At 36.2% G+C, this 14,339-nt stretch overlaps 1 protein-coding gene and 1 non-coding gene across 8 annotated transcripts in view; both read left to right on the top strand.

The window, feature by feature from the left end:
* The window catches only part of CCPG1 (cell cycle progression 1), a 40,968-nt gene that overhangs the window by 25,022 nt on the left and 1,607 nt on the right, over nucleotides 1-14,339 (top strand). For 3 of the 7 annotated variants that reach the window (XM_018054232.1, XM_018054236.1, XM_018054235.1), the window contains 4 exons: nucleotides 1,017-1,268; nucleotides 2,375-2,401; nucleotides 6,282-6,403; nucleotides 10,816-12,221. In XM_018054232.1, the coding sequence (XP_017909721.1) occupies nucleotides 1,017-1,268; nucleotides 2,375-2,401; nucleotides 6,282-6,403; nucleotides 10,816-12,221 (1,807 nt within the window). The remainder of the gene's footprint in view (nucleotides 1-1,016; nucleotides 1,269-2,374; nucleotides 2,402-6,281; nucleotides 6,404-10,815; nucleotides 12,222-14,339) is intronic. The other 4 variants (XM_018054233.1, XM_018054237.1, XM_018054238.1 and 1 more) reach the window with 2 other exon arrangements.
* MIR628 (microRNA 628) lies at nucleotides 358-465 on the top strand. The gene has a single exon (NR_129785.1). It is a non-coding gene; the product is annotated as a microRNA 628 (primary transcript).

Here is a 14,339-nt window from a genome sequence, read left to right as displayed (position 1 = left end):
TGGATACCCTGTCTTCTGAAGAAGTGCATTGCTTTTTTGAAGCATGAATGTTTGTGTTTTTTGGAGCTCTTTGTATCAAATTTATGGTCACATTTTATTCTTACTTGTAGTGCCTTTTTTTCCCTTCTCCCTGGCCTTTGGAAATTATTACTGAGACATCTAATCTGCCTCAGCATACAGTTTATTGATATATGGGACAATATTAAGAAATAATACATTTGAAAAAACTAAAGATGGTTTTTTCCAATGAATATGCTTTTAGTACTTGAGATTTCTTGTGATTTTTTTTTTCTATTTGTTGTTCTTTATTACTCTTTTCATAAAGGAGCAGCACAAGACTAGTGCTTAATATCGGAGATAGCTATTGTGTCACTTCCTCATGCTGACATATTTACTAGAGGGTAAAATTAATAACCTTCTAGTAAGAGTGGCAGTCGAAGGGAAGGGCTCATCTGACTTCTGGAAGCCTGGGTTAAACTACAGTGCTTTGAACCTTGATTTGGGGCTCATAGGATGGAAATAAAACTAGGGGCTAGTACACTTAGGGAAACTTTTGGTAGTTATTGTCTTTTTTAAATCACAAGAACTGCTTATATACTTCCCTCTGTTCCTTAAATAGTTGAGCTTAAATTACCTCCATCTGAAATTAAATTGAAGAGATAGAGGGTTTTTTTTTTTTTTTCACTTCTAGAAATAGCATTTGTGGCACTAAGAGCAGTGAAACTTAATAGGCTATGAGAATGATTGTTTTAATGGTGTAAAGTATAAGGGAGGTTAAAAAAAGAAAAAAGCCAAAACCAGACTCTCAGCAGCACACAATATAGTTAAAAAAAGTCTTAGGTGTCACAATTGAAATCTTTGGCTTTATGTTGATAAATCTGAAAATTTAAGTTTTGTTTCTGTTGTGTTGTTTTTGTTCTTGGCTGTCTTAGGTAAAAAGGCATGTAGGGATGGCATTCTAAGTCATATTTACCAGGAAAGCTTTCTAAAATATTTATCTCCATTTTTTTAAATAGTATTTTCATCTCAGCCTAGTGATGACGAATCAAGTAGTGACGAAACCAGCCATCAGCCCAGTCCGACCTTTAGACGACGTCGTGCCAGAAAGAAGACTGTGTCTAGTTCAGAATCTGAAGAAAGGCTACTTGCTGAACAAGAGCCTGAACCCCCTCAGGAGCTATGTAAACGGCAGTTCAGTAGTGGTCTCAATAAATGTGTTATACTTGCTTTGGTGATTGCGATCAGCATGGGATTTGGACATTTCTATGGTAAGTATTTGAAAATTTGTTTTATATAAACTGATGGTGAAGAGTGAGGCATTCTGGGAGTTGTTTTCAGTGTCATCCTTGAAATATATGACCTTAGAAAACATACCTGTTTGAGCCTTAGTTTTCTTGTGGAAAATGGGGATAGTGTTGCCTCACAAAGCTATTTGCACTTAAATGAAAACAGTATTTAAGAAATGTAAGGGTTGTTCATATATATATATATATAAATAGGAGGATTATTTAAGTTCCATTTGTAACTATTTGTTACATTTGAAATGAATGTCACAGTAATTGGTGCTCATTTCTACCGTCAGGTTTCATGCAGGCGTTACATTTTATGACTGTTACTACTTCTGTGATTCACTTGACTGAAGAATTCACTTGCATTATACCTTGCTCAGTGTTATTTACATTGGTTAATTAATCTTATTTACATTGGTTAATTATTTTCTTGATGCAAAGCCTTTGAAACTACCCCGGTGAAAGAGGAAGGAATTTCACGTGGTATTTTTCTTTTGGGAGCCTAACCATTGAATCTTATTTAAGTTGTATATTTGTACAAAGATAAGACTATTTGAGAACTGAACATTTGTACTTTTTGCTTTATTAAAAATTTGAAAAAGTTTAAACAAATGTCTTCCCAACTTCACAACTTGCAGTTTGCCTTATATTAACTACATTTAGGATTTTTGCCTTCATAATACACAGTTTAGCCTTCTGAGTAATCTGGTTTTTCTAGTTCCTTCCACTAGTGTGTTCCTTAAGATTCAAGAATTACATGTACCCTGTGTTGATTCACAGAAAAGATGTATTATTCAACATAGTGTATTATGAGAAGAAACTTAGTGAAGATAATCAATTCTTATTTAAAGTCAGAGAAAATAAATGTGTTTCTTCTTGTCTTTAACTTTATATTAATAAAAAATAAGTATTTAGATGCCTGGTAGATGTATGCTTGAATTTAATACTGGGACTCTTTAATTTGTATCTTCCCTTGAAGTTTGTTATAGTGAGATTTGACTTGAAATATATACTTAACTTGTTTATTATCTAGCTGGAGCAAATGTATGAACATTTCTTTTGAGCATGGTTTTTTCCCATTGCAGGTAAACGTGGAGGTAACAAAGGAGAAGGTGTAATTTTAATCTTTTTTTCTTACTAAAAAAAAATGGGACTGATTTAATAATGTTAATCCACATTGCATTAAAGCCTTGCAAAATGCATGACCTTTAAGTATTTTGTAGAAAGATTAACTTCAGTTCAGTTCTGTTCACTCACTCAGTCGTGTCCGACTCTTTGCGACCCCATGAATTGCAGCACGCCAGGCCTCCCTGTCCATCACCAACTCCTGGAGTTCACTCAAATTCACGTCCATTGAGTCGGTGATGCCATCCAGCCATCTCATCCTCTGTTGTCCCCTTTTCCTCCTGCCCCCGATCCCTCCCAGCATCAGAGTCTTTTCCAATGAGTCAACTCTTCGCATGAGGTGGCCAAAGTACTGGAGTTTCAGCTTCAGCATCAGTCCTTCCAAAGAACACCCAGGACTGATCTCCTTTAGAATGAACTGGTTGGATCTCCTTGCAGTCCAAGGGACTCTCAAGAGTCTTCTCCAATACCACGCTTCAAAAGCATAAATTCTTCGGCGCTCAGCTTTCTTCACAGTCCAACTCTTGCATCCATACGTGACCACTGGAAAACCCATAGCCTTAGATGGACCTTTGTTGGCAAAGCAATGTCTCTGCTTTTGAATATGCTATCTAGGTTGGTCATAACTTTTCTTCCAAGGAGTAAGCATCTTTTAATTTCATGGCTACAGTCTCCATCTGCAGTGATTTTGGAGCCAAAAAAATAAAGTCTGATACTGTTTCCACTGTTTCCCCATCTATTTCCCATGAACTGATGGGACCAGATGCCATGATCTTCGTTTTCTGAATGTTGAGCTTTAAGCCAACTTAGGAGTGCTTTTAAAAACTGATAAATTATCGCCCTCTTATTTAAGAATTTTGTTACTTGTAAAATTTATTTTATTATATTGAAAATATTTTCCTATAGTACTTCAGATTAGCGCTTCAGAATAGGAACAACCTTCATAATAATAAGTCTATACATTAATGAGACTGGCTCAGTGAACATACAAAACTTAATCTGAATGATAATTTTTTCATGGTTACTTTTAAAGAATATCACGGGGTTTTTTTTTTTCTTAATTGTGGCACTGATCTCAATACTTAAAGGAGTTCTTTTGAGTTGATGTTAGAGCCAGCTTGAATTTCCCAGGCACTGTGAAGTCAGTCATTGCATTCCATAATTAGTCATTTGCTTTATAATCATTTATCAAGAACACACTACTAAATTAAACATTCAGAACATTCACCAACCTTGGCACCATGTAAATTTGGAGTGTCATATATATCTGTGTTGGATGGAAGAGAGAACTATTTAGAAGGACTGAGGATAGTAAAAGAATACTGTAGGTATTTGGCACTGCTTCAGGTCCTGAAAGTCCTTACAGAAAATTTTTGAAAATCATGATGAAGCACTAATCTTGTTCTTTCTTTTACCTGTAGACTCTTCATATTCTAAATTGACAGTGAAATTCAATTGATTTGTTTTCCTCATGGAGTTGCTTTAAGTATAGGCTTCCCTGCTTTTTGGCAAATAACATAACTATAACTTGGTGCTAAGTTATGAAGCACAAACAAGAATCATAGCTCAGGCTATGACACTGAGTCAGTCATCCTAGAGGAGGTAGGATTTGAGTTGGGTCTGGACTTCGACATACTCTAATGTGGAAGGAAAGCAGAACATGCTAGCAGTGGAGAACCTGGTAACCTGAAGGTAAACTTGCTAAGTTTGGGAGCACTGAAAAGACTGGAAGGATTGTATAGCCAGGTATAGAATAGATATTTAGAATTAGAAATAATGGAATATAAGGTTGGAATATGTGGGATGCTATTATACTGTAAAAACATCTTGGAATCTGAGCAGGAGAGTTTGATTTATAGTGACCCAAAGCAGTAATTTTAGAGGAAAAGTGCAAAAGATAAATAGTGTGGGGTAAATTATAATAGTGAAGTAGAAGGTTTGGTAATTCAGGTATTTGGTGATGAGGGCCTTGACTGTTTTAGTGAAGGTGGGGATGGAGAGAAGGTTGGTGAAATAAGGAACATGGAATACCAGTGGAAAACATAACTTTGAGCCAGGGATATTTGAGATAGTGGTGGTTTACTTTTTAAATTCCAAGAAGTATGTTAGCTTCTTTACTTTAAGTGGTGGGGGGAATTAGAGGGATGGATTTTTTGGTCAATGATAAAGTAAATAGATGGTGAGCAAAGTTTGGTTTACCTGGCGTGCTGCAGTCCATGGGGTTGCAAAGAGTCAGATACAACTGAGCAACTGAACTGAACTGAACTTTATTTTAGAGTGAATTAGGGCAGGTGCTGAAGTCATTTTGTTTTGTTTTGTTTTACTGAAGGCACCCCAAAAATTGTGCCTAGCAGGCAGATGGATGTATTGGCTGGAAGCTTTGGTGAAACTGAGACACTTTATCTGTAGAAAAGAAGCCTTACTGCAGTGATAGCAAAAACCGGCAGTGGGTTAATGTGATAGGCAGACTTGTGGACATAACCAGAAAGCCTTACACCCTGGGTTGTAACACTTTATGGTTTACAGCTGAAGGTGTATAAGGAAAAAAAAAGCTAATGGTGGGATTGATTGATAAGGGTCACGTTGATAGTCATCAAACATATGCTGTGTAATAGTACCACAAACTCAGATCTCAACACATAGTTTTAAGATATTTCCCAGTGGCCAAAGGAATTCATTCTGATAGCAGTTTTGGAAAAAAAAAAAAAAAGCGGTTTTCTGTTGCCTTGGAGCTATAGATAAATTTATTTTAATATTTCAAAGAGATCTGAGATTTTTTGAAATAATAGGGAAACATTTGTGAATATTTTTTTGTATTTCTGTGTTTGTTTTTTGAGAAGTGAATTCTGACAGTATCATAGCTGTTAACTGGTAACAGTTGTCTGTAAGTTGGCAAAAGTTTTTAGTGGTTTTCAAGATGTACTTAAGTTATTTTTTCAGAAATCAATAAGCTATTAATTATTACATTCTTTCACTACAAAATTCTGTGATGTGATGCCACTCAGTAGATGTAGTATTATGGTTGCCAGATGCATTTGGCCTTCTTTTTGATTTAGTGTTTTTTCTCATGCATGAAGCATGTAGCAGCATGTGAACAGCATGTCTTGGCAAATTTACAGTTTGATTTTTAGGGTGAAAACATAGAGCATCCTGGTTAATTTATGATTCACGGGGGTAGGGATGGTGATACTCCCATACAGGCCTAACTGTGCAGAGTTCTTAAAAGAGCTGGCTTTGAGAATGGTGAATAATCATAATTAGCCAGTTGTTTTCCTTGCTATTCTTTCTGGGCTTATGCTATATCATTTAGGCAAAATACAGTGAGAAAAAATTTTTTCATTTTTCTTTAGTGACTTATAACCTGTGACTAGACTGCATGATTTGTTCTTTTCTGTGTCGAAGTGGGGAATGCAACACTTTATATACCTCAGAGAGCCCTTAAATACAACAAACTTGAGTGCTTTCAATATAATAAGACAGAAACATGACATAAATTATTTTGTTTGGTAGGGTAATATGGTCTGGCTTGTTTTAATCAAAAGAATAGTAAACTGTTTAAATATACCTGGTGTATGCTAAATATAATAAAAAATATATTAACCTATTTGGCCTGATTTATAAATTAGCATCCATCTGTTGCCATTTAATGAATGACACCATAAGATTTTACTTATTCCTTCTTTGTTTATATAATCAGAATTTTTATAAAACTGTGAGATATTTTGTAAAACTGCGGTATTTTGAAGAAAATGATCCTCTCTGGATCAAGCAGTTAAATATATGCAAATTATGTGTTTCATTGTATATTTAAAAATATTGGTAATTGTGACATTTATATATCTCTAATAAAAAATGTTTTATTTTTAGGCACAATTCAGATTCAGAAGCGTCAACAGTTAGTCAAAAAGATACATGAAGATGAATTGAATGATATGAAGGATTATCTTTCCCAGTGTCAACAGGAACAAGAGTCATTAATAGAATATAAGGTATGTATTAGTAACAAATTTATAAAATTGTGTTATCCAGTAATTATTGTGCTATTCAGATACAAGTACAGTGCAGATTAGTAAATCAGTAATAGTATTGGTAATTGTTGACTGAGTACTTATGTGTCCTGGTCAGTGTTATACCTTACAGCATTTCATGCCACATCCCAGTGAATTAAGCAAGTATTGATACTAACTAATCGCATTTTATAGATAGGAAAGAGATTCAAAAAACCTAAGTAACTTTCTCAAGTCTAGCAATCAACAAAGCTGAATTTAATTTTATCTAACTCCAAAGATTTTCTTCCTAATCACTATATTATAGTTAACATTATTTTAATTGATATTATATATAAAACATTATTAGTCGACTTCCCTGGTGGTCCGATGGTTAAGAATCCACCTTACAATGCAAGGAACACCTGTTCGATCCATGGTCTGGGAAAATCCCACATGTTGCGTGGCAGCTGAGCCCGTGTGCCACAATTGCTGAAGCCTGCGTGCCCTAGAGCCTATCCCTTCAACAAGAGAAGACACTGCAATGAGAATCCCGAGCCCCACATTTAAGAGTAGCCCCTACCAGCTGCAGCTAGAGAAAGCCTTTGTACGGCAGTGAAGACCCAGCATAGCCAAAAATAAATTTTAAAAAACTATTATTATTATTAACATTATTTTTATAGAGCCAAGCAAAACATTTCATTCAGTGAGAGAGAAAGAGGAGAGTTTGTATGTTTCTGTAGGAGCCACCCTTGCTCATGGGGAATAATTGGGCAGTCCTTTTCTATGGTCTCATGTCAGTTATGAAGACAAAGCATATAATGAAAATACCTGAAATTCACCTAGCTCCAACAGGATTCTGCTTTCCATTCTGGGTTTGTGAGGATTAGCAAAGTATTTCTTCTCTAGTTCTTGCTTTGGAAGGGTGTTGGGATTATAGTAAACTCAGGGTAGAAAGGTAAACTGTTCTTTTTTCCTTCCATTTCCCTAAATTTCCTTCACAATGTATATGCTTCACAATGTGAATTTCCCTTCTTTATGTATATACTCTTTTTGTTTTATTTTTTTATATACTCTTTATAGGGTTATGGTTGTATTTCTTTGGAAGACAGAATCCCACTTAACATCTGAATTATATCTTTCAGGGACGGACTACTGAAGTTAATTATAAATAGTGTAGTTTTCTCTGCCTTGAGCAGTGTGATAGTCAGTCATGTCAGACTCTGCGATCCCATGGACTATAGGCTGCTATGTCCCTCTGTCCATGGAATTCTCTAGACAAGAATACTAGAGCTACGCCCTGTTCCAGAAGGGTGTGGCAACCACTTGAGTTATAACCTCCTGAGTTGCCTTGAGCAGAGGATGTTACAGAAAGGAGCAGCCATTTTCTTCTTTACTATCACGGTTTCTGGTTGCATAGAATGGTGTTGGCTCTAAGGAGACTTACCTTGTATGGATCTTTACTGAGTCAATTCTTGCAAACTTCTTGTCTCCAGCTGCTAAATGTGGTTTGGAGTTTGAAGATCTTCATGGAAGACCTGTCCAGGATCTGCTTTGTCACTTAATTCAAGATTTTAGAGTTTCCTGGATATAGAATATTGTACCCTCTAGTCATCCTGTGGCACTCCCTGCGCTTGTGCATTTAAAGATAGTACTGCATTCAGTTCAGTTCAGTCACTCAGTCGTGTCCGACTCTTTGCAAGCTCATGAATCGCAGCACACCAGGCCTCCCTGTCCATCACCAACTCCTGGAGTTCACTCACACTCACGTCCATCAAGTCAGTGATGCCATCCAGCCATCTCATCCTCTGTCGTCCCCTTCTCCTCTTGCCCCCCATCCCTCCCAGCATCAGAGTCTTTTCCAATGACTCAACTCTTCGCATGAGGTGGCCAAAGTACTGGAGTTTCAGCTTTAGCATCAGTACTTCCAAAGAAATCCCAGGGCTGATCCTTCAGAATGGACTGGTTGGATCTCCTTGCAGTCCAAGGGACTCTCAAGAGTCTTCTCCAACACCACAGTTCAAAAGCAGCAATTCTTCGGCGCTCAGCTTTCTTCACAGTCCAACTCTCACATCCATATGTGACCATAGGAAAAACCATGGCCTTGACTAGTCGGACCTTTGTTGGCAAAGTAATGTCTCTGCTTTTGAATATGCTATCTAGGTTGGTCATAACTTTCCTTCCAAGGAGTAAGCGTCTTTTAATTTCATGGCTGCAATCACCATCTGCAGTGATTTTGGAGCCCAAAAAAATTAAGTCTGACACTGTTTCCACTGTTTCCCAACCCATTTCCCATGAATTGATGGGACCAGATGCCATGATCTTCGTTTTCTGAATGTTGAGCTTTAAGCCAACTTTTTCACTCTCCTCTCTCACTTTCATCAAGAGGGTTTTTAGTTCCTCTTCACTTTCTGCCATAAGGGTGGTGTCATCTGCATATCTGAGGTTATTGATATTTCTCCTGGCAGTCTTGATTCCAGCTTGTGCTTCTTCCAGCCCAGCGTTTCTCATGATGTACTCTGCATAGGAGTTAAATAAGCAGGGTGACAGTATACAGCCTTGACGTATTCCTTTTCCTATCTGGAAACAGTCTGTTGTTCCATGTTCACTTCTAACTGTTGCTTCCTGACCTGCATACAGATTTCTCAAGAGGCAGGTCAGGTGGTCTGGTATTCCCATCTCTAGTCTGTTCTATTCCATAGTTCACTTAAAAAATTATTGAAGTAAGTTTATTTGCAGTATTATATTAGTATCAAGTGTACAGCATAGTTATTCCAAATTTTTTACAGATTATGTTCCATTAAAAGTTATTATAGTGGCTATAATTCCCTGTTCTGTACAATATATCCTTTATACAGAGTAGTAGTTTGTACCTCTTAATCCAAAATCATAATGTGCTTCTCCCCCTTCCCTTTCCTCACTGGCAACCACTAATTTGTTTTCTACATCTGTGTTTCTGTTTTGCTTTTATATTTGCTTGTATTGTTTTTTAGATTCCCCATATAAGTGATATCATACAGTATTTGTCCTCCTCAGACTTACCACACTTAGCATAGTATTCTCCAAAGTCCACCTCTGTTGGATAAATGAAACGTATTTTCTCTCACATAGGGAGAGCAGATGAAATGACTATAAGGAAATTTTGATTTTTAATTTGTTCTTTGAAGATTAGTGAGCCAGGCAGTGAAATATCCATCTCAGATAGTAAATTTTTAAGTGGAAAATCTTGTCATTAAAAGGACTCTTTTTTTTTGTCTCTGTCAGATATTTTTATGGTCTAACTGAAATGGATTAGTCATGGGACTTCCCTGGCAGCCCAGTGGTTAAGACTTCACGCTTCCAATGCAAGGGGCACAAGTTTGATCCCTGTACTGGGAAATAAGATCCTATATGCCTCATGACATGGCCAAAAAAAGAAAGTCTTGGCAATTTCCTCGTGGTCCAGGAGTTAGGACTCAGTGCTTTCACCCCTGTGCATGTGGGTCAAAAAGTGAAAAACAAAACAGAGAAGGTTTTGTTTTTTTTTTTTTAAAGAGGGAACAGTCATAATGTTTGTAGTCAGTTTTAAACAAAGTTGAAATATCATTTTGCTGATTTATACATGAGATTTTAACTGACTAGATAGTGCTATAACCATTAATCTTTAAGTAACCATTAATCGGTTTAATTTTTTGCTATTTTGCTTAAAGTTTGTTACTAATACATGTATTGACAGAAAAATCAGACCCTTCAAGGCTACCCAGCACTGCAGCAAAAGTTCTGTAAACCTGATTAGACATCATTTCTCTCAGAAATGGTGCTGACTTCAGAGTTACATTGCTCATCTGGTCAGTCTCTTCAGAAACATTGAAATTGGAGAAATTAGTTGTAAATGTTACCAAGAATTAGTCTGTTCTCTGAACTGTGGGAGAACTTACCTGATTTACCTGAACTACGGTGTTCATTTGCGCAGGACCAAGATCTTTCAAATAGTACTGAGATTATTGAAAATTTTTTCCTTCAGAGAATGCCATGAGTATATAATGGACTTTTGAAGCCTAAAGTCATCTCTCTAACTATAACTTTACTTTTTATAAGATAATCTCCATCACTCAAGGATCAGAGAACCTTTAGTCCTTCTTAAATTCTCTCTAGGAGCCTTCTCAATACAGATTGTGGAGTCCTGTAGTTAAAAGGTAGAAGGCAGTCTTCCAGCATGCTTTGTTTTTGTTTTCATGTAGCTCTTTGCTGTGCATTTTCTTGCATATGAAACTTTTATTTTCCAATTTTCATGTACTGAAAATACTACATAAAGGATAGTCTCTGTGGAAATAGACACTAAACATTTATGGAGTATTTGTTATACCATTAAGATTTAAATTCATCTTTGATATTTTACTTGATATTTTTCTTTCTTATCTTTCAAAAAAATTTAGTCATTGAAGGAAAACCTTGCAAGGTGTTGGACCCATACTGAAGCAGAGAAGATGTCCTTTGAAACTCAGAAAAAGAACCTTGATACAGAAAATCAGTATCTAAGAACATCTCTGGAGAAGGAAGAAAAAGCTTTGTCTTCATTACAGGAAGAGTTAAGGAAATTAAGAGAACAGATTAGGCTATTAGAAGATAAAGGGACAAGCACTGAATTAGTTACAGAAAATCAGAAACTTAAGCAGCATTTGGAAGAAGAAAAGCTGAAAACGCACAGTTTCCTTAATCAAAGGGAGACTCTGTTGGCAGAAGCAAAGATGCTCAGGAAGGAACTGGAAAGAGAACGACTAATAACCATGGCTTTAAGGGTAGAACTCCAACAGCTAAGCTCCAGTCACTCATATGGCAACTCAGACTCGGCCGGTGTAGTGACTGAGAAAAAGGAAATAGAGATGTTACGGGAAAGACTCACTGAGCTGGAGCGCAAGCTAACCTTTGAACAGCAGCGTTCTGATTTGTGGGAAAGACTGTATGTTGAAGCAAAAGATCAAAATGAGAAACAAGAAACTGATGGAAAAAAGAAAGGGAACAGAGGAAACCACAGAGCTAAAAATAAATCAAAGGAAACATTTTTGGGTTCTGTTAAGGAAACATTTGATGCAATGAAGAATTCTACTAAGGAGTTTGTGAGGCATCATAAAGAAAAAATTAAACAGGCTAAAGAAGCTGTAAAAGAAAATCTGAAAAAATTCTCAGATTCAGTTAAATCCACTTTCAGGCATTTTAAAGATACCACCAAGAATATCTTTGATGAAAAAGGCAATAAAAGATTTGGTGCTACGAAAGAAGCCACAGCTAAAAAGCCGACAACATTTAGTGAATATTTCCATCCACAGTATAAGGCACGTACACAAAACCAGAATAGTAGAGGCCCTACTATGCAGAGAGAGGGAAGGAAAGAAAAGCCTCATTTTGAAGAATTTGGAAAAAATACAAATTCACAGAAATGCAGTGCTGAGCATGACTGTGGTGGAAATTATAATTCCTTCAGAAAGGCTTGTTCTGGTGTATTTGAATGTGCTCAACAGGAATCTATTAACCTTTTTAATGTTAAAATGTTGAATCCTGTAAGGATAGATGAATTTAGACAGTTAATTGAAGGGTATTTATTAGAAAAACTGGATAGTTTTCATCATTGGAAAGAACTTGATCACTTCATCAATAAGTTTTTCCTAAATGGTGTCTTTATACATGATCAGAAGCTCTTCACTGACTTTGTTAATGATGTTAAAGATTATCTTAAAGACATGAAAGAATATCAAGTAGATAATGATGGCGTATTTGAGAAGTTGGATGGATATATATATAGACACTTCTTTGGTCACACCTTTTCCCCTCCATATGGACCCAGGTCGGTTTACATAGCACCATGTTATTATAATAGTTTTTAACATTTGTAGATTGAATAGCATTTTTATAATTTGATAAGTTTCTTAGAATGCTACTACAGTTGACCCTTAAACAACCTGGGGGTTTAGTCTGCTTATGACCTATGGTCAGGCCCTCTGTATCAGCATTTCTGCATCTGAAGATTCAACCAGCCACAGACCATGTAGTACTGAAGTATTTACTATTGAAAGACATCCAGGTATAAATAGACCCAAGCAGTGCAAACCCACATTGTTCAAGGGTCAGCTGTATTTGTTGTAAAAGTACTATTTGTAAAAGTACTTTATTGCCTTGGAATTTAGGATAAATTGAAAGATTAAATTTTAAGTTGAAATCTATTACAAACTGAAAATGTCATAAAATCAGTTTGACTTGAGCAAATGGTTTAATTTCTACCTTAAAAAATCTGAGGATATAAAATTCTATTTTAGCCTATTTCATTTTTTTCATAATACTTTATATGAAAAGATAATCACCTTAAGTTAAATTATTTCCTCAATCTTTTATTTACCTACTCACTTTGGGAAGCTAGGAGTGAAAAATACAAATTTCTCTTTGAATCAGAGTAACAATTCAAGTGTCCCACTTGCTTTGTGTATTCTACTTATCAACTAAATTATGATATTTAATACATTTATTATAGAATTATTATTGGTAAAGGTAGAGGTATGATCAAAGGCCAAGTTCTTAGCAAGCCACAAGTTCTCATGCGTGTGCTTTATATATAACCTTTAAAAATAACATTGTATTATCCATTGCTTACCAGCTTTCTATTCTGTAACACGAAACTCTCCTAATCTTTGAATGTTAGCTTTATTTTTTAACCTTTGAGATAGTTTTCTCTATATATAGCTTTCTGAATAAATGTAATGTGTCAATAAAATAATGAGATTGATTTTGGTGTCTTTAGTCATTAAATAAATATCTAGTGCAAAGTACTATGAGGCTGTCCTGAGGAAAGAAATGAAAAATTCTTGCTGTCAAGGAGCTCAGAAGCTTTTGGAGAATTAGGTCAATACAAGAAATGCAGTGGAGATGTGGAGGCATATTATATGGTGGCCTCAGTCAGCAGATGTTTGGGAAGTCTTCATAATAAGATGGTCTTTGAGCTAAACTTCTTTTTAACTGGATTTTGAAGAAGTAGTGAAAACTTGCCTGCAGCTGGTGGAGTACATTCCACTCAAAGGGAACTTCATTTGCACTGATTTGGAGATGTGAAGACATGCTGTGTTAAGGAGACAAGGTAGAGCTGGGGTGTGAACAGAAGAAAAGATTCAGATCATGAAGAACCTTTCTGCTGGAGGACTTGTTTTATTGCATTTTGGGTCACTGGCAGCAGCCTGAAGGGTTTATTGGAAAGAGTGAAGCTAGGTGCTGAAAAGTGGTTTTTGAAACAATACAGACATGAGCTGATGAGTATCTGAACCAGGGCAGTAACAGGAATAGAAAGGAGGAGACAGATTTGAATGGTATATAGTAAGTAAAATTGGTGCTATTTCTTGTGAAATAGAAGTAGAAAGTAACAATGCCTTTTGAGATTTCTGGGTTGGGTCACTAGTTATATAGTTACATGTATATGTCTGTGTCTATAGTTATAGGTGTATATATAACTGTCTATAGTTATAAATGGACATCGGCTACATTAAGGAATACCAGAGGTTTTGGGTGAGGGGAATTTTCGAGAGTTGTTTAGTATCTATTCACGTATAAGTACAGAGAATTAGTTGGCCATTGGTTATGTGACTCTCTCTAGCCCAGACTCTGTATATATGTAGATAGTCTAGGCTGGAGGTGTTTATCAGACTCCTGAGGAACACCAACATCTAAGGGGTTGTAGAGAAAGAAGGCTGAGAATGATGGGCAGAGAGTGGCATTGTGAAAATCAAAAATCATCTCAAGTAAAAGGAATAATGTTACATCCCCCCCCCCAAAAAAAAATAAAGAATGGATGTCTTGGTTGGGAATTGGATGGCCATGGAGTGTTTTGTTGAAGTAGTGACAAAGGTGTGATTATGGAGATTAAGAACTACATGTAGATATTGTTTATAAGCTTTAGCTGTTAGAGCATGCATGCGCATGC

This window comes from Capra hircus, chromosome 10, assembly GCF_001704415.2.
Source record: "Capra hircus breed San Clemente chromosome 10, ASM170441v1, whole genome shotgun sequence".
Lineage (NCBI taxonomy): Eukaryota > Metazoa > Chordata > Mammalia > Artiodactyla > Bovidae > Capra > Capra hircus.
The sequence above is the reverse complement of the archived record's forward strand: the minus strand, read 5'-3'. Positions and strand labels throughout refer to the sequence as shown.